This window comes from Gymnoscopelus braueri (genome assembly GCF_963280865.1).
Source record: "Gymnoscopelus braueri genome assembly, chromosome: 23".
In the NCBI taxonomy this organism is placed as follows: domain Eukaryota; kingdom Metazoa; phylum Chordata; class Actinopteri; order Myctophiformes; family Myctophidae; genus Gymnoscopelus; species Gymnoscopelus braueri.
In genome coordinates, this window is record NC_137625.1 from 7,701,442 (window position 1) to 7,722,324 (window position 20,883).

Genomic DNA, 20,883 nt, shown 5'->3' on the forward strand with positions numbered 1-20,883 from the left:
CCTTCTGCGCCTTTGCTTGACCAATGTTAGGTGTTCTCAGAGGGACACACACACGCACGGACGGGTGATTTGTACTGGAAGGTACTGTTCCAATCAAGACTGATTGATCCCGTCTTACCTCACTTCAAAAACATAAATGGCTTTCTGAAGTGACACACCTATTTATAGGATTTTATTTCGTCATGCGTCCCTCTAGCCAATCAAAGGCATTGGTGTCAACATATTGACACGTGTCACGTGGAGCTTGACCAATGTTAGCTTGGCTAGGAGGGAGGTGAACACACAGCGGGACGAAGCGAAAACATACTCTCCGCCTCCGGCGGAGACAAAAATGAGAGACATTACGCTTTATTAGCAAGACAGTCTTTTATTATATTATTCCTCATTTTGCTGGTTTCCCCTGAAAATACATTTTACTTACTCGTATGATTCCGGGGAGACATCAAATTTCTCTTTTGGGTCTTGAGTCAAGACCCAGGCTCCCAGGGAGACATCAAATTTCTCTTTTGGGTCTTGAGTCAAGACCCAGGCTCCCAGGGAGACATCAAATTTCTCTTTTGGGTCTTGAGTGTTGGGACTCAAGACCCAAAAGAGAAATTTGATGTCTCCCCGGGAGCCGGGGTCTTGACTCAAGACTCTTTTCGAACTCAGGACCTTCTAGCTGTGAGGCAACAGCGCTACCGACTGCGCCCGTGTCCCCTGTGTAAGAACAAATATATATTGTGGTCTGATAGACCAGTCGGAAAATTGTGAGCTTTTGGATTTGCTATTCCTCCTGAAAGTTTGCCTATTATGACATGCCCAGAAAAAGGATGCTAGGCTTCACGTGGTGAAGCTTCAAAGAAGAACAGTGGTAAGCGGTAAGGAGGCTATAAAATGAGGTTCTTAATTGCTTTTATTTTCATGAATGCCATGTCTCAGCAAAAGTCCACAATAAAATGGCATTACATTAATGAGCAAACACAATTATTACCTTCAAAAAAATATGCAAACACAAGAAAGCTTGACCGCCCTTGGCATTTAGACGGCTTCAGTGTGAAACAAATCATTTGGTATTCAAATGTTGCCAATTCCAAAGCAAGTCGTTTGTCCACTATAGAAAAAATAAACCATGCAAAATTTTCACAACGTCTCATTTAACAATAAAGCAAATACACAATACTCGAGTTTGCGTGTCTAATTTAAAACCAAGCAAAAACCAGCATTGGATCAGTAACCTGTACACAGTAAAATCTATAGCTTTATTTTGGATCTGTGTTAAACACTGGATTTTACAGTGTGCCAATTCTATTCCTGTGGAAGGTAGCCAGAGTGTGCCATTCACTCCACTGGAGGAAAAAAAAATGAAAAAGATATCCATAATCTGCAACTATAGCTTGTGTTATACAAGATAAGCACCAAAATAAAAGCAATTTCAACTACGCTTTTAATTAGGTGTTTATCCTCGGTAGAAAACAAAAGACGTTTTACATCATATTCTGTGTATTCAAAACGGACACAAATGTATTTATTCCAGCTCGAGGACGAGAAATAAACTACACACATATTTACATTCAAGAAGTGCTCTGAGCCCTTGTGTGACCCACCAGAAAGGTACTGTAGATTATTTACAAGTCTGCCATGCTGGTACATTCTCAGTATACAAAATAATCCCAAACGGAACTAACTATATATAAAAAAATACATTGTTTTACAAGGACATTATCGTGTGACAGAGACAGGTGTCCCTAAAATATCAATAATAACACATTTCCAAACTGTTCTTTTCTGAATACAATTGAGAGCATGTCAAAAAATGCCATTGTGCTATTCCAGACTGCTGGGAGAAACAATTTAACCACTTAAGCCACTATTTTAGACAGATTCCTGCAGAGCCAATCTACAAAGTCACAACGTGTCGCATGTGAGCTTGTAGATCGGCAATTTTTTGTTGTTTTTTAAAAAACCTTTGAAAATGTGTGAAGATTCTTCGCCTACAGTACGACCGCACCAAAACAGGGGCACCAGGTTGAATGTGGGTAATAAATTCCACAAGTCCTTCAGTGTGAAGTGAGTCTCCTCCAGCATTTGTCTCAAGACAGAGACCTTATGGTACTGTGAGAGCCTCATCATGCCCCATTTACACTTTTGTGCACCGGTTGTGCACCAAAAACGTGCAAGTATAAGCGCATGTAAATCACCCTATACAACAATGCGGGCTATTTCAAAACCCCACTGGCGTCGTCCTGACACATTCTTAAGGCGCACCATCGTGACCAGAGCTGCCATCAGTCTCTGAATATCCACAAGATGTTCACCCCGGACAGGCCCAGATTCACCCTCCTGCGGAAAGCACAGAAATCAAGTTTAGTTTGATTTGATATGAGAAAACCTTACCATTTACACAGGTTACAGAATATCGAGGATAAACACAAACAAGTTCATAAGACTAGATTTCCATTGTGGTCCTCTCACATGCATTTAATAATTAAAACCAATTTACAATGCAAAACAAACTTGACAGTGACAAAAATTAAAAACGGAGCTTAAAAATGTGTCCTTTTACAAAGGAACCTTTTCCAATAGCCAAGCTTTAGCTGTAATTAGTTGAAAATTTCACTAGTATCCATCCAGACTGTTCCACTGAGTAGCACTTTACTGTACGTAAAAGATCCCTTTCCAACGTTACTTTTAAGTTTATGTCATTCTTCAGAAGTTCACTCTTCTGTGACGGACAGGCAAACTCAAATGCAAAAATTCTATTTGAACTGAATTACATAATACCTTTTTATATGCCCCTCTTGAATAAAATGATTCTCATAAATAATTTATACTGTGATGAATTGCCTCCTGCTCATACTGTCAAATAAGGACTTGAGCGAGCAATTTATCAGCTATAAAAGATGGGTCATTTAAATAGTGGAATCATGTGCAGTCAAATTAGGGAAGTTCATCGATGATGAGCTGACACCAACTAAGCAAGGGATAATGCATGGGGAGGTGATTCAGGGTGATTCAGGGTGATTATGCACCTCGGCTCCACCTCGGTGCATAATCACCCTGTCGGGCTTTAAATTTCAATAATGACCACCTCCCCATGCATTATCCCGCTTATTACAAGGCTACTTAATAAATAAATAAATAAATTGACCCAAATGTAACAACAAAACGAAGTATTTCCTTGCTTAAGGCAATGAAAGTATTCCATAAGTATTGAGCTGGGCGGACAAGTTCGCCTCGGAAAACAAATAACAGCATTCCATAAGGTAACAGAAAGACTCGCCCCAAAACACACTCGCCCCCCATTCTATATACCGCCGATTTGCCTGTAATACCGCCGGATTTGCCCTGGGGCGACAGTGATTTGGGGCGAGCGTTTTGGTACTGCCCCGTTGTTGCGCCACGATAAACAAGGAAATGTAGTGGATCAAATAGAATCACTTCTCGGTTATTGCATCGTCTATTTCTCACTTCAAATGTTTTCAAAAACATTCTTCAGAGCAATGTTTAGTTGTAAATTACATTGTTTGTTTGTTTACATGGCTGTCATGTTGGATAAAGCATAAAACCAAGCAGTGCAGGTTGACATGAGCAGGTGTTCTGAGTCTCTGATTAGACAGCGGTCCGTTATAGAGCTCATCGGTCATTATCCAGAAATAATGACTGATGACTGACCAATCAGAATCAAGCATTCAACCAAGCCGTGTAATAATATAAAATAACCGAAAGCATGAAAACAGGGCGATACAATACAATTCCAGCTCTGCAATGAAATCACATCCAGATTATGTAAGCAAGCATTTTATATAACCTAGTTGAGGATTATTCATTAATCAATATTCAACATAAATTTGAATAGTAATTTATTCATGTTAAGGGTAGTGTAAGTAATTGTTTTAAATCAAAAATTAAATAGCGTTAAATATCTCTATATTCTCATAGCAATCATTGCTGAGTGTTCATGTCAGGAGGATACCAATTTCATCCAATCATGAGAGAGAACCCATACAGGACACAGCCTAACAACTGAAATAATAACAATAAAAAGAACAGACAAAATTGGAATTGAAACACTATAAAACTGAAGCTGATAAATGGGATCTCTTTCCTGATTGGATGAAATTGGTGGCCCACCTTTAACTAAACACTTTTGGTTTGAACAAAAATTATCACTTACAATGTTAACACATTGGGTGCCAGCATTTTTTCATAACAACTTACGTTGGGTGCCAGCATTCTCCCCATTGACTGCGCTTTGCTGTTTAAAGCTCTAGACTCCACGAGGAGCAAATCCATGTAAAAAAAAACATCCATTCATGTTGCGCGATGACCCTGGCTACAACCTGGAACGATAACATTTCACTCGCGAGTTACAATGGGGGGGGATCGCGCATCGCGCATGACCGGTTTTCCCCACCGGAAACAGATTCGGAGATATAGGTGTTTTAAAGAAGGAAATAGACAGGAAGTGGATGGCAGCCATGTTTTTGTTTTTCCGGTGATCTATCTGGCCTATCCTTCTCAAGATCACAATGGGTACTCCCAGAGCTGCTCTAGCCCCGCCCGTGTGGAGAAAAACGAAAAAAACAAAAAGACATATTTCACGGTCTGGACCGTGTTCGGCACCGGACCGCTACTCTGCGCAAACACGGTTCAGACCGTGTTTGGCACCCGATGTGTTAACCTATGATTAATGACACACAAGAACCACTGATTATAGCAACATGTGTTTTTCATTAAACTGTTAGGATTTAGAGGACATTTGTAGAATCGACCTCAGGTCTTAATGGGTTAATAGGTATCAACCTTGGGGTCCTTGACATGCAAATGTTTGATAACCATTTATAATCCACTGAATGGTGCAGTAGATTGGTCAAATCATTACGGCAGTCACGATTACACATTTTATACAAAAAAAGGGGTAAAAATAGCGGATATAGCTGATCTACAAGCTTACAACGTGTCACAAAGTGTGAATTCAATGGAAGCGATTGATCTAAATCGATTATTAATTGTGAAAGGCTTACAAATCATTATTTCGTTTGAATTATTTTAAAAATGTTCATGCCATGATGACCTGCAGTTTACCCTACTGGTACAGTAAATTTGGATGATTATAGTATTAGATTATTATATTAGTGTTATATTAGAGTATTATAGTGATCCACAGTACTCACCCTAGCATCCCTGACTCCTTGGTTTTGATGACATAGAGGAACATGAGAACAGTGTGGAACAGATTGTTCCTGCCCTGTAATAACAATCCAAAACAAATGTATGTCAGTGCAATGAAAATGTAGCCAGAGACGTCGTAAAAATGATGTGACGTCTTACAGAGAACCAGTAAGCAAGGCACCTTTTGAGTACCAACACCAGAGTTATGCTGCGTTCAGGCTGACAGCTAAAAAAGATACAAAACTACAAAGCAACACAGTATATCTGTTGCGGAGTCGTTGTTGGGAAGTTGTGCAACATGGTCATTAACATCATTAAGCGTGCGTCTGACGAGCGAGAAAAATATAAAGGAAAAACACTGATAATAACTGATGAAAATAATTTGTTTTTCCCCCATTACAAGCAGGAATTGTGTGGAAAAAGGTCAGTGGAAATGGTTAAACAACACTTGGTCGTTTTGTAGCTGCAAGTGTGGAGTTGAAGCCAGCTGAACTTCATTTTGTAGCGTGTTTCAAAAGCTGGTAGCCGGTTGCTTTGTAGCTGCTAGTGTGAATGCAGCATTAGGGGTCGTGTTCACGGCTGAAAACGCCAATGCGGCCGTCGTCTAAAACTGCTTCCAAACGCCCGAGTTGAAAATATTTCAGCTCTCAGCAAGTAGATAAAACAGCACACATGCAAGAGTGCAAAAAAATGTTTTTGGCAAAATGTCGACAATAACGGCATGCCCAAACGAGGGACGCCAGGTTGAAAGAGGTTAAACTGGAACAATAATCTTATGAATTTAAATTATTAAGGATAATTCCTTTAACAGGTCCGTTCATGAAAGTCCTTGCAGTCTTGTTTCCAATGAGGGCCTGTGAGCAATTAGGGGTTAAGAGTCTTCCTCAGGGACAAATTTCATTTCATCGACACATTTGCTGGCCTGGCCTGGAATCGTACCTGGGGCAACCAGGGCCTCTGGCTCCCTAGGCGGGCTCACTAACCACTCAGCTATGGCCGCCCCAATTAAAATGTATAATATCGTCACTGTCGGGTGTAAACCTCTTATGTTCAAAACTGTTACTTTTCAGTTAGAATATGGAGATCTGTGTGTTCTAAGTCAGTTGTTCTCAAAGTGGGGTTCAAAGAATGATTGATGGGGAGGAAACAAATGGACCCTTACAGGTCTGTAACTGTTATGGAGCGTGCCGTGAGCAAAAACAATCTTCAGTTACTTCTTTACACCTACAAACCTGTGATGCGACAATAATAAAGTTCATTCTTAATGATAACTGAGGGATGGAACCAAATGGACCCTTACAGGTCTGTAACACAGAGAGTGTACAAACGGAACCAAATGGACCCTTACAGATCTGTAGATTCTGAGGGCATATGAGGGTCCGTGGCCTAATGCATACCAAACTGGCGGGTCCGTGAAATGAAAACGTTTGAGAATCACTGTTCAAAGTAAGACAGGAGAACTGGTAGTGCGTGAGGTGCTGACCTTGGGGAGGTTGTAGATGTGTCCCTGGTAGATGAGTTGGTAATGCGGAGGGTTGGTACTGCTCTGGTGAATGCAGAACAGGTTCTCATTGCTCACATCTAGGTTAAACACACAACACACACGCACAGCGGCTGAGATAGTGTACGTTGCACACATACAGGATAATCAGGTGCATTTGAGGTAGGCATCGTCTACCCCAGCCTAGATCGGGAGCAAATATCGGGCAACATTATTCTCTAATCTTGCAGTGGTTCTCAACCTGTGGGTCGGGACCCCCAGGGGGTCCCCAAGTTATTTTGGGGGGGATCCCCAGATGATTAGCTTAATGTGCAACATTGTTTTCTGACTTAAACAGTAAACAAACGATCATAAAAACTCCAGTAGTCTGAGCCCAGCTTCTGTTCCATTTCAAGAGGTTCATTTCTTGACTGGGTATGAAGATGTTTGGTCAGTGGTCTGAATCGTCCAGTCTTACCAGGTTTGTCCGGGGTGTGGCTGTAGTGCTGGGAGGTGAAGGTCTTTCCGTCTGGATATTTGGGGTGTGGAGGCAGTCTGGAGTCCAGGTAGGTGCAAAACACATGCATGAGGATCTGAATGAGAACAAAACAATAATAAGAAAACAATACTGTTTTGAAGAGAGAGAAACAAACGGGGGGGGGGCTTTTCTAGGACCCTTTTCTGGTCAAATGATGATGATCATTTGAGCCGTTATGGTTGGATTTAAGCACTTCATCATGACAAAGGATGCAGAAGATAATTCTGAATTCTAAGTGAACTAAACCAGCGTGCGTGTGTGTAGACTCACAGCACAGTCTGTGGGAAGGTCTGTGTCCCACTTCCTGCCCTTCAGATCACCACCTCTGGTCCAACGGAATGAACTCATACAGCCACTGTGTGCCAGCTCTGAAACACACACACACACACACACACACAAATTTTAGAATGTAATAGATTATATAACAATATAAAGTAGAGGGTGTATATTGTTCTATTCTATCGTTTTTTTTGTGTGTGACACATTTACCCTGCTGTATCTACAGTAGTGGGGTCCGGGGATCCCCAGGGTTCTTGGGGGGGTTCCAGGGGGTCCCCAGCAAGAGTAATTAATACAGCATCACAATCATTTTATCTATTTATAAGTTGGCTATTCAAAAATAGCAGATCTACAATCTGTAAATCTTCTACTTTTGAATTTTTTTTGGACATGTTCTGGGGGTCCCTTGGCACAAAACCTTTTCAGATGGGGGTCCGCGGCCAAATACATATCAATTTGGGGGTCCTTGGCACAAAGACGTTTGAGAACCACTGTTCTACAGTACTTTCTGCGCTGACTCTGGCGACTACATTTCCCTCGTGGGAAGGTCTCATCTTATCTTTATCTTTACATCAACGGGTGTTTTAGGTCAGTTGTTCTCAACCGTTTTCATGTCAAGGACCCCGAAACGATACGTTTGGCTACTCTATTATTAGACTAATGGAAAACGCAATGGATCGTTGGTGTGTCAACAGACCCTTTATCCTGTCCACCAGGTACTCCTGGTTGGGGGTGATGTCCAGGTATTGGACGATGGCGTTCATCGTGGGGATGGAGGAGGCTTTCACCACGGCAGCCTGCTTCAAGCTGCTAATGCTGGTCTCTGGTGGGTTGGACAGAAACAAATAATAATCATTACTAACTCGGCTGTTATGATCCTGACATTTTACTTATCCTGAACGTTGAGAGACGCCTAGTGTGACACGTCGGTCGACACTTGTCGCTCCGAGCTTAAAGGGACAGTTCACCCGAAAAAACATTTTTTTTTCTATCGATTAATCACCCCATTGAATTCATGGATATCTTTTAGTTTTTGTCGCATTCCTAAGCCGATAATTTGATGACCAGCGGACCTGTAGGCAGTGGTTCCGGTAGGAGACACAAAGGAGACTCTTTGTGTCTCCTACTGGAACCGCTGCCGATCATCAAATTATTGGCTTAGGAATGCAACAAAAAAAAATGTCCATGAATTCAAGTCTCCATGGGATGACTAATCGATAGAAAAAAAAAGTCATTTTGGGGGTGAACTATCCCTTTAAATAGGCCTTTGCAGGGGCGAAAACGCAATCTCTGCCTCCTGGCCTGGCAGAGATAATGATTAGTACGAGAAATGATAATTAAATGTAGGTGGCATGCACTTACCTCCCATCTGGACCTCTGGACAGCCTATTCTCCTGAGCTGGCTGTTGACTGAGTCTACCTCCTTCACCAAAGGTACCAGGATGGTGTCATTTATCCACTGTGACACATACACACACACATGTTTGTGTTACTATACTTGTGAGGACATAAACATTTCCATAATCTACAAGCTTGCAACTCATCGTGAGCTTGCAGATCTGCTACTTTTAGTGGTCAACACTGCCGCATTAACTAAGTAATAATACACACCGAGCCATTTCATTACATTATTATTATTATGTTGTTCTACTTGTTTTTTGGAGAGGATTTGGATAATGCTCTTATCCAGAGTGGCGTATCAGTGAATCAACCTATTTCCTACCGTACCAACATTACAAGCAAAAACATAATTGATTGGCAGTGGATAACAGATAAGTGATAACTGCTAGAATATTGTTGTTGTTCTTTTACGTTTTAAAAGGTTTTGTCGGACAGATAATATGTTTGTGACTCATTCGGTCTGATTCAGATCAATTAATGTAGACTAAGTGCCAATGCACTTTTTGGTATGTGCTGCATATCTGCTCCAATGTCTCCTCTCTCATCTTTGGATACTAATTTTCTGGCAGATACCGTACATGTTTGAATCATTTATCGATATACCAGATATACGGAATGAAGGTTTCCGTTGGCCGGTATATATCGGCCATTGACCGATATGTGCTGTTATTATATTATCATTATTATTAGGATATGTAACACATAACATTGCAATACATAGTTTACGACCATTAAAATTATATTCAAAGTTCTTTTATGAGCTTACGTTGATCCTGACAGTGTGCTGTCTAGTTGTGCTGCAGTTATCTGATCCTAGATCAGACCATTCGTCGGATGACAGTGTCGCACGTCAAAAATATCAGACCTACTGTACAAGCTCGCAACACATCAGAATGCACCGCGTTGTGAGCTTGTAGGTCTGCTATTTTCGCTGTGCAACACAGTCATGCGACGAAGCATAGATCAGGCTGCACACAGGTGCATTTCTCTGCTCCTGATCAGCGCCGCTGGCGCTGAGTACGGGTCTTCTTGGTTCGCTCGGGCATTATACATGATAAACAGACCCTAATAGAATCTGAACCAGCCCGGACCCAAATGACGATAATAAAACAAGGACCCAAACTCGTATGGGTCGTTACAAGCAAACCCAGTGGCTGCAATGGAGAGAGTGGAGGAATAACGTGGGTGACACATTGCAGCAGGCAAGTCGACTACCTTCCTTGCTATCATCATGAACTAAACGTAAAAGTAACAAAACAAACAAAAGCTGATGTAGGTTACTGCGTAAGCCCTTAACATTCAGCCCGTTTGTACCACAGAGTCGCACAAGCAGTTCACTCATCCACCCTTCCTGACTTTAATCCTGTTCTTTTGGGCAAGAGACACCTGCATGGTGGAGTAGGTATGCTTTAGGAAACTATAAACACAGGAACAGATTGCATCTGTGATAAAGTGGAAAGAAGCTCAGCGCTAACGAGGTATAATGATCAGTTGGGTGGTTTACTGCACATGCATGTATCTGCAAACACGCACGTGATGTTTATTACATTATAATCTTCATGGTGGCCGGCCCAAAGATTGCCTAGCGGGAAAGGCTGTACGGAATACTCACGTTTCTCAGCTTGGCCGTCCAGCTGTCGATGCGGTCCACCACGGGTCGACTGGTGGTGATTCTGGCCCACACCTGCACAAGAAGCGGGGACATTAAAACAGGCAGTGTCATGAATCCATTCAAGTCAAACAATCGCATTGCCTGCAGTTTATCGCTTGTAAACCGCTGATAATGTCAACAACCTACTAACCATGGTGGGAAATTAACATTATAGCAAGGAAGGGAACGCACAACAAAGACTGTGGTCTGAGGTGCTGCTGACCCCCGGGAACAAACTTAAAGAAGGGGGAAAACTAAGTGTTGCACACTCTGGCTCCATATGCAGTGATGTTTCATTTCTTTATTCTTTTTTGAATTGATGATGAAATCATCAAATAAATCACTCCATATGAAAAATGTACATTAGTCACCCGCCAATTTTGATAGTAACTGGTAAAACCATTTTCAATTAATCTGTTATTAAGAAAGATCAATCAATTAAAATCAAAAGGGTATTGCACATATGGATGGGACGATATGAAAATGACATGTCACTCGAAATAAGAGCGAAGCAAATGCGCTCTTTGCAGGTCTGTGTTATCAAGTATAGAGGGTTTAACTGGTACTGAATTTGCAGCTCAACAAAAGCTAATTCATCCTAGTGCATGACGGAGGACAATTTTACGATAAATTTAAATCTCCGCGATACGATTATTGTGAGTTATTCTGTTATTTCTGCTATTTTTGAAGATTATGGAAAAATTCAGATTTTTTTTTTAAATTGCTGCCTATGACGACATTCCCAAAATACGAAGGTCTGGTTGAAAGTCAAGTGGTTAAGTGGGTTTTACAAATATTGAATCAATGAAAAGTATTAACAAGAGCTTTTGACTAAATAATAACTACATTGGATCCACTGGAACACACAGTATTTTTTCCATTAAAAAAATAATCCGATTTTTCTTTTCTTTCATAAAGTCTTTTGAATTATTACTAATATTATTTTTTGGTGAAAAATAAAATAACCAATAAAACCAATAAAAATGGGGCCGCGACTGGATTACAGCACCCCCCAAAACCCAACTCCTCTGACCTCCTCTGCAGCCTGTTTGGAGCCCAGGTCGGTGTCATCTTTGAGGGCAGAGGGTGCCTGTGAGCGGCAGGCCGGCTGGTACTGGAACTTCCTGAGACTCTGGGCGTAGTCGCCCACAGAGCGGTTGTAGTTCCAGAAGGTAGGGCTGTGAGTCGGCGACGAGGACTCTGGACTTCCTGGAGAGGAGAAACAACAATGTAACACAGTAAAATCCTCAGAGCTCATTTAAAGGTATGTACTGGAAATGATCTTTTTTGGTTAAAAAGTTGAAGTAAAAGTTACTATATTCTGATAGCAATCGTTGCTATAGAGTGTTTGTTCAGTAACAGGGGTCTCCCCGTCTCTGCAATGTTTAACTCATATAGTGCCAATGACGTCTTTTGACGGCCGTTTTCAGTGCGCCATTAGTGCCAATGACGTCTTTTGACGTCACCTAAAAAAAAATTTTTAAATTCTTTTTTGGTTATTTTTTTTTCTTTTTAATCTCAAAGGAACTAGGAGAAAACGATTTTCAAAAAGTTAATTCTCCATCCACTTCAATGTTAAAATGTAAACGGAGAATTTTTTTTCTCCGTTTGATCCATAATGCCTTTGGCATATGGATCAACAAGCTTGAAATAAGCCTGGCAGTGAATGAGTTAATAAACATAAAATACATTTTCTTGTGGGTTGCTAATTTCAGCCAATCAGGAGAGAGTACCCATTTTATCAGCCTCAATTTTATAGTGTTCCAGTTTCAATTCTGCACATTTATTTGTGTCACTTCCTCATCTGGAATCATGCACGAGTTCTCTCCCTTGATTGGATTCGTATTTAAATATGTAATATGTTATTTGTCATATCTGCCCAGTGCAACTTTTGTTTACAAAATTATGTTTTATTCATAATGTTCAATGACAGAAACACAATTAAATCGTTAATATAAATGCAATTATTTGAGTGGCAATTAATCGTCAAGCAAAATGTCATAATTAAAAAATAAACACTACAACGGTTACAGTCACTAACCTAGCTGGCTCCGGTGGTTCTTCTCCTCCTCGGCGCGGAGGAACCTCTCTAGGGTTTTGGGGTCCTCCATGTAGTCCTCCTTGCCCCCCGGTGAGCTGAACACGGAGGGGGAGGTGCGGTAGCGAGCCCGCAGCCCGGAGCCCTCGGCGGGGCCCAGGCTGCTGGGGTATGGCGAGGACCCGGGAGACGGGCTGTAGTTCAACACCTGACAGCAGCAAACCACACACATACACACGTGCGGAATATTAAAATGTTACACTTTGAAATGACAACATATTACAGTATTAACCCATTAAGACCGGGAACGCATCTGTGTCATTTTTAGATTTCTTTAGACTATTCAAAAATAGCAGATATACAAGCTCATAGCGCGGCACCGAGTGCCGCGCTACGAGCTTGTAGATCTGCTATTTTAGTAAAATCGTGATTTGTTTTTGCAAATCTTTGAATATATATGTATTTTTTAAAGCGTAAGGATTTAGAAAAAAAAAAATCATCGGCCTCAGGTTTTAATGGGTTAAATTAAAACCGGGAAAGGATCTTTGTCATTTTAGATTTTTGCTATATCGTTGCTGTCGGACAGAAACCTCTTATCTCCATATTCTTGTTCATAATTTCGTATTCTAACATGTGTTTTTTTTTCGTGAATTAACGCCCTACTCATCCTACAGCGTCACACAAAAGCATCAAAAGTAGCAGATCTAAAAGCTTAACTCATTGAGTGCCTGAATTATTTCTGGCCAGTGCGATTTTTTAATCAATTAATTAATTAAGTAAAAAAAAGTGCTTAGGAAGCGAGATACAGCCTTTTCCAGTTATAAGTTAAACAAGGAGTGGATGGAGCTGCAAATCTTCAGATAATGATATCTTGGGTTCTGAACAATATCTTGGGTTTTTAACAAAAAAAAATCAAAAACACGTGAAACACGTGATTGGCACATTGCACCATAGCGGTAAAACACATGACACACGTGAATGGCACTCAATGAGTTAAAACGCAATGCTTCGTGCCGCGTTTTTAATTTTGAATCCTGAAAAGTAACAGATTTGGAGGTTTCCACCCAACACAGATGATATATATAGCAACATACGTTTTTCATAAAACTGTTAGGATTTAGAAGGCATTTGTAGAGGTCTTAATGTCCTATTTTATACTTAGGCTATAAAGTCACTAATTACAAAGTGACCAAAACCTGTTTTTTGCCCATGTATGGAGAAAACAGGTACAAAACATGCCCATGACTTTTATGGCTGGGGCCTAAGGACAAAGTGACCATGCCCATGTATGGACGAAACAGGTACAAAGCCTCATGTAAGCCAGACCCCCTGGGTCCGGCAAAAAGAATAATTACAAATTGAGACATTTAAAAAAAAATCCTTTTGGAACTTTTTATATATTCTAAAATGTGTTAAACATTTTGTGAACCCCACTAAATAATATTAGGGCAGCGGTGTAGCATGTTGTTGAAAACTGATAGAAAATGTATTGCACAGCAATGGCAAAGAAAGGACATTTTTAAAATAAGACTTTTCCAGCTGAGATGTCTGAAAAAGTTATACAAAACTGAAATCTCAACCAGCCACAGTCATTTTACTCATTGACTGCCATGGACGATTTAACTCGTCGAATTCTGCCAGTGCTCAACGACGAGTTTGGATGTTTTTGAAAATAAATAAAAATAATTATAATTATATATATATTATTATTTCACACAGAACCAGGAGATAACGTGAGCCCAAGATTTACTGCTCCATTCACTTCCTGGTTAACTTATTACTTAAAAATCCTGTATCTCGCCTCCTGTGTTTTACTATGTATTTTTGCAGAAACATGCTATTTTTAACGGCGTATAACAAGCAAACGGGAGGTCGTGATGACTTTTTTTTTTGCGGAAGCAGTGAAACTCTCCGTGATTAGCAAACATCAGGGGATCGATCATACTGGAGATAAATATTCTGTGACTACTTGAAAAGGTAAGACAAATCGCTGGCAGTCTGGGCCTTATTTAGTTGTATATACTCTGGCAGTTAAAGAGTTTTAATCATTGTTGGATGCATGTCATGATAACGTCAAGCTATCATGCTATGCTCCTTTCTTTTAAAGGTATTATAAATTATTATAACAAAATGAAAAGGATAGGATGCAGTATTTGGACATCTAAAATACAGATACCCCATAACCCCAGTTAACTCATTCAGTGCCACTGGCCAAAATTCATTGTAAAAAAGTGCCATTCAGTGCCACAGCCAAAATTCATTGTAAAAAAAAAGTGCTTATGAGCCGAAATACAGCCTTTTTCAGTAAGAAGTTAAACAAGAAGTGAATGGAGCAGAATATTTTCAAATCATCATATCTTGGGTTCTGAATTTTTTTTATATATATATATATTTTTTTCTTTTCTTTTTGGACGGTTTTAACGTCCTGTGGCACAGGGCTTATTACATAGGACGTATTTTACGTCCAGTGGCACTAAATGAGTTAATACGAGAAAAGCATTTGTTTGTGACAAGTAATTATCCTACTCACTAACTACCACAGTGGTAACTATTGATGCTGTCAAATAAAATAATCATCAACTCTGGGGCTTTGAGTGTAAAAATATATATATTCGATTAGAGGGTAATTTGAACCCACCTTTCCAAAGGGGGAGAAGGCCCCTCCTCCGGTGCTGCTTGGTGTGGACGGGCTACCTAGCGGGGGGCTGTACCCAGGGACACAGCTGGGGGAGAATTTGGGGCTGGCGGTGGGGGGCCGCGAGGGGCTAAAACTCAGGACGTTCTGCCCTTGCATGGGGGAAGACAGGGCAGGGGCCGGAGTCTCCGCCTTCGCTGGTTTCTGGGGAGGGGAGGCCTGGATACCTGGCGGACAGTAACAAAGTACATTTACTGGAATCCTGTACTTGAATTGTTTAAGGTTTATTTTCTATTTTTTGCAAGCTTTCACTCCGCCACATTTTGAATAGAAATATTGTACTTTTGATTCCACTACATTTCTAGGAAGGGACTCTTGGGACCCAAACAAAAATGGTACAGGGGCCACCCAGGCAGATACGACAAGTAACTTAAATATACAAAGAAATGAGTGACTGACAATGACTGGTACGATTAGATAGATTAGATTAAATTAAATAGTGGAAATAGCTCATCTACAAGCTCACTATTTTTTAATATGTTTAAAAATGTATTAACTTTTCACAACAGATGAATTATACAGATAAATGGAAATAATTCAGATGATTATGCAAAAAATAATAATAATGTGATTATCTAAATTAATTGTGATCAGGTGATTTTGTAATAACTGTGACAGCCGTAGTGATCTATCAATAAATGCATGATCAATGTCATTATTCTACGAGGCTCTCACCTGAGTTTCGTAGGCCCAGAAGCGCATGCTGTTGAGGGGTTACAGCGATGGTGGAGGGGGCCATAGTGTATCGGAAGTACTTCCAAAAGTCAAACAGGGCATTGAGGCTGAACACAGCAGCCAGGGCTAGTTCTGTGGGACAAGACGGAGAGAGCAGATAAACGGTATGACCCATGGGCCACTGCACAAATAAGACACAATCTAATCTGATACCCAGCTCGAACATTTAGTTTGACATGGTCATCCACAAACAACCACCGTTGTGTAGACAAGTGTTGTTTTATTCTAACTTATATACAGTAGATAATAATAATTAGACTAATAATGGTAATTAGAAATAATTTGAAAATTCGGTTTTCAGCTTCTTGCAGCGCTGGGGGCACAGGGGTGGAGCTGTTTGGGGTTAAGTGACTCGCTCAGGGACAGCTCAACACATTGCAGGGTTGGGGAATCAAACTCCAAGTAGAGGGGGTCCAAACTTGTAGACTGGATTCCAGACACCAAAAATTACATTTATATAGAGGACCACAATGGAAATAAGCCATAGGGCTTTCTTGAGTTTCTATCCTCTGTGATATCTTTGTGTATGTATTTGGAAGTGCTATTGTGGCGTTTCTTTTATCACCAAATAAAAATCAATAAATCAATCAGAAGTGAAGAGAAGCACTCACCAATGTACCAGATGGGCCAGTAGGTGATGTTGTAATATCGGCTCAGCAGCTTCCCAGACCTAGGAAAAACAATTTAAAAAACATATTAATGACGCTGTTGGGCAGAAACCTTGTATCTCCATATTTCAAGTTTAAATAAATGCCATCATTTGTCCTACAAGAGTCAAGTGTCGTGCAAAAGTTGCAAAAATAGTCGATATAGAAGCTCACAATACCTATTTTCAATGAAAAAAAAAAAGAAAGATAAAGTGTGTCTGTGAGTTTTATAAATTTAACCGATGAAAAGTATTGGCAAGAGCTTACGACTAAATAATAACTACATTGGATCCACTGGAACACAGGTTCTTTCTTTGTTTCAATTTCGTTAAAAGTAAGGTTTTGGACATCGGTTTACACCCAACAGTGACGTCATACATTAGAGACGTCACTGTGTGGGCTGAGGGAAGAGATGAGAGCAGGTACGACGACACCGAGTCAGACCTACGATGAAAAAACGAAGAAATCTGTCCTTTTTACTTCACCGGACTTGATTCAATGTGCAGGGATTAAAGGAGTAGTTCACCCAAAAAATGAATTATCTCCTATCAATTACACACCCCATGAAGCACTGAATGAATGGAGATTTTTTTTGTTTTTGTCGCATTCCTAAGCCAATAATTTTGATTACCGGCGGTCTATCCGGTAGGAGACACAAAAGTCTCCTTTGTGTCTCCTACCGGATACATTAGCATCTTTATTATTATAATCAAGTTATTGGCTTAGGAATGCGACAATAACAAAAAAATCTCCATGAATTCAATGTTTCATGGGGTGTGTAATTGATAGAAAATAAGTAATTTTTGGGGTGAAGTACTCCTTTAGAGCAAAAACAAATCACACGACTCAAAGGTTTCGTTTAGGCCCAAGTTGCAATCTGTGATTGGTGAAACGGCATGAAAGGAATCCATCTCACACTAAAGTAAACAATTGGCACGATATGGAGAACTGTGATGTTTCTGTATTATCATTCTAAACCCATGTTCTCGCTGTTGTACATACAGCCGACAAGTCGAATACACTGAAAATGAAATATCCGAGACCATTAGGGTTTTATGGAAAATGCTTTTGAACACGTATTCTATGACTAGATTGACCCATTCTAATACGTTTAACCCATTAAGACCGGGAACGCATCTGTGTCATTTTTAGATTTCTTTGGCTATTCAAAAATAGCAGATATACAAGCTCATAGCGCGGCACCGAGTGCCGCGCTATGAGCTTGTAGATCTGCTATTTTTGAAAAGTTGTGAAAATGTGTGCAAGTCTTTGAATATATACATTTTTAAAGCGATAATTTTTTACTCCGTTACAACTTCTGGGGGTCCCTGGAACAAAACATTTTGATATGGGGGTCCACGGCCAAATACACTGATATTATAAAATAGTTTTTTTTTCTAAAAACTGTTAAGATTTAGAATACATTTGTAGAATCCCCAGAAGCAAAGATTTGAGTTACAACACACACAGGTTGCACATGACGATGCTGGCTTACATTTCAGTGTAGATCATTCCGGCCAGGGAGACGTTGAGCACGGCCCACGCCAGAACCACCTGGCGGGCCTGCTCCTCCCTCCGCAGTCTCATGGTCCTGTCGATGAGCGTCGAGACGCCATCCTTCGGCGGGGTAAACATCCTCCACAACCTCTGAAAGACGTAGAGAGCTTTTCAAACACCCAGCTTTACAGGACCCTGCCTTTACCATGAACTTTACACTGCTATACACACACTTAGGAGGTGCTGCGATTCGTTTTTAGTTAAGTGCTAATAACTATGACAGTAATCATTGCTATATAGTGTTAGTTCAGTAACAGTCATACCCCCGTCTCTCTCCAGCTCTTTAGTAAACAGAAAATACTTTTTTTCCCCAGGTAGGGATGATGATGACACAAACAATTAGCAGACAAAATGGCAAATGGAACACTATTGAAGTTGAAGCTGATAAATGGGTTCATTTCCCTGATTGGATGAAATGTGTAACCCACCTGAAAATGTATTTTCTGTTTATTAAAGAGGTGGGGAGACGGTGTTACTGAACAAACACTCTATATGATTATCACTATGGGAACACAGAGCTTTCACGTTTTAACAAAGACATTCTGTTTTAACCAAACAACAAGACCACGTGTTACAGCACCTTAATGCTGATCCCCAGACCAAGCATAAATCTGTCAAAGGAAACCTTTCAAACTGCTTCTGTTTATCTGGCATTTAAACATGAATCCAATAATATCTGGTAGAAAAGTGTCTGTTATTTATCACTACATTCAAGTTCTGGACTTTTGCTATAGATGTTTGAATCCAAATGAATTATTGGAATCCCTTTTGGTAGACTTTTATCAGGTGGTAATGAAATGTATGTACAGTACTGTACAGTATCTGATATGAAGATGGATAAAGGTCATATAGGCATCTGGTATCAGGTTGTTGCATATAAACTCCTATGGGTTTTTAGTATCAGATCACCTGCATGTGTCCATAGTTTATCAAAAATAAAGTTGTTCTCAAAGTGGGGTCCGGGCAAGTGCCAGGGGGTCCCCAAGCAAAATGTGTTAATAAAGCATCAACATCTATATAGATTTAGTTGAAAATAACCAATCTACAAGCTCACAACGTGCCACGTTGTGAGCTTGTATCTGCTATTCCCCCCCCAAAAAAAAATCTTGAAATAAATGTGGGAACATTTTGAAACATTTTCACAAGAATTGTCTTAGACTTGTACCAGGGTCCATGGCAAAATATATTTTCTGATTAATTTGAAAAGGTTTGAGAACCACAGACTATCATAATCAGAGGTGGAGAGTAACTAAATATGTTTTTTTATGGTTTGATATGCGTTTATTTTAGGTGGGTTTCAGTGCTTTTGTATTTTGTGAGTTCATGTGACGTACTGCGTGCTACGTAATTTATTGGTACTATGTCATTTTATTGGACTATTTATTTAATTTTGTGTTGCAGGACCACATTAGAGAAATAAGTGTTTTATTACGGTGTTATTATGTGCATATGCTGGGTTTAAGTTAAATTGTGCTTGTATTTATTTTACCAAAATTCAAAATTAGCCGATCTACAAGCTCAATTAATGTTGTTTTCCATGTTTTGATGGAACAGTCAACTTATCATGACAACAGAAACATTCAGCCATCTGGGTTCTGTTTTATCCAGACTGTCTGTGATTAATGGCAGTGGTGTAAAGTAACTATTACATTTACTCAAGTACTGTACTTTTAATTTTGAGGTATTTTTTTGTTACTTTACTGGAGTATTTCCAAATTTCTGTACTTTTACTTCTACTCCACTACATCTCATAGGTAAATATTATACTTTTACTTCACTACAATTATTTGAAAACTTTAGTTACTTTGTAGATCTAGATTATTATTACAAAACATACATTATCCACTTCGGCCCTATATATATACATTTCGGCCATTTGAAAATAGCCGATCTACAAGCTCACAATGTGTCACAGATCTACCACTTTCAAAAGATTTGTATACATTTTTGAACACTTGTGAAATAGGGCATTCTGCTTAATGAGTACATGTACTTTTGGTACTTTAAAGTACATTTTGAAACCAATACTTTTGTACTTTTACGCAAGTCAATTTAGATTTCTGGACTTTGACTTGTAACAGAGCATTTCTACGTTGCAGTATTGATACTTTTACTTAAGTAAAAAAAATGGAGTACTTTTTCCCCCACTGCATGTTAGCCTCAGTATAGTGAGGCTAACATGGTTTCATTGCTGGTTAGCCACCGTTAGCTGACACATGAAAAACACACAGTGGAAGTTACCGGGAAAACAGAGTCGAGGCCACAGATATGTTTTGAACGAACACATGGATACAATAGTATTAGTACAGTATTATCATGACTGTTGGTATATATTATTAATATTAAGTTTATCATTCATACCGCGTTGATAGAAGGGAAACAGCGGCACTGCATCGGTTTGTACTTCACCCGGAAGGAAAATGTCAGTGTTGCCAGGTTTGGCGAGAGAAACAAGCAACCAGGTCTAGGAAAGCGAGCCCAAATGAAGCGAGCCCTTCGCTTTTAAACATACACACACACACACACACAATAGGCTATTTTCAAAAAGGTCGAAGAAATGTGGAATATCTTTTCCCTGGCATAAAATATTTCCAGATGGGGGTCCACAGACACATACATATTATTAATTTGGTGGACCATGGTGGACCATGACATGAAAATGTTTGAGAACCACTGGTTTAAAGTTTGAAGTGTTGAGCTTGCTTCCT

At 39.9% G+C, this 20,883-nt stretch overlaps 1 protein-coding gene across 1 annotated transcript; it reads right to left on the reverse strand.

Moving 5' to 3' along the window:
* Positions 1-883: 883 nt before the first annotated feature.
* On the reverse strand, positions 884-20,598 carry tmem209 (transmembrane protein 209). Its single transcript, XM_080421056.1, has 15 exons — positions 20,537-20,598; positions 18,114-18,265; positions 16,583-16,641; positions 15,912-16,043; positions 15,180-15,403; positions 12,545-12,749; positions 11,537-11,712; positions 10,465-10,536; positions 8,814-8,910; positions 8,149-8,274; positions 7,443-7,540; positions 7,113-7,227; positions 6,638-6,735; positions 5,157-5,230; positions 884-2,322 (listed from the first exon to the last, which is right to left on the reverse strand). Exons 1-15 carry the CDS (start codon positions 20,567-20,569, stop codon positions 2,268-2,270), a joined length of 1,716 nt encoding a protein of 571 aa, XP_080277182.1. The 5' UTR covers positions 20,570-20,598; the 3' UTR covers positions 884-2,267.
* Between the last annotated feature and the right edge of the window lie 285 nt (positions 20,599-20,883).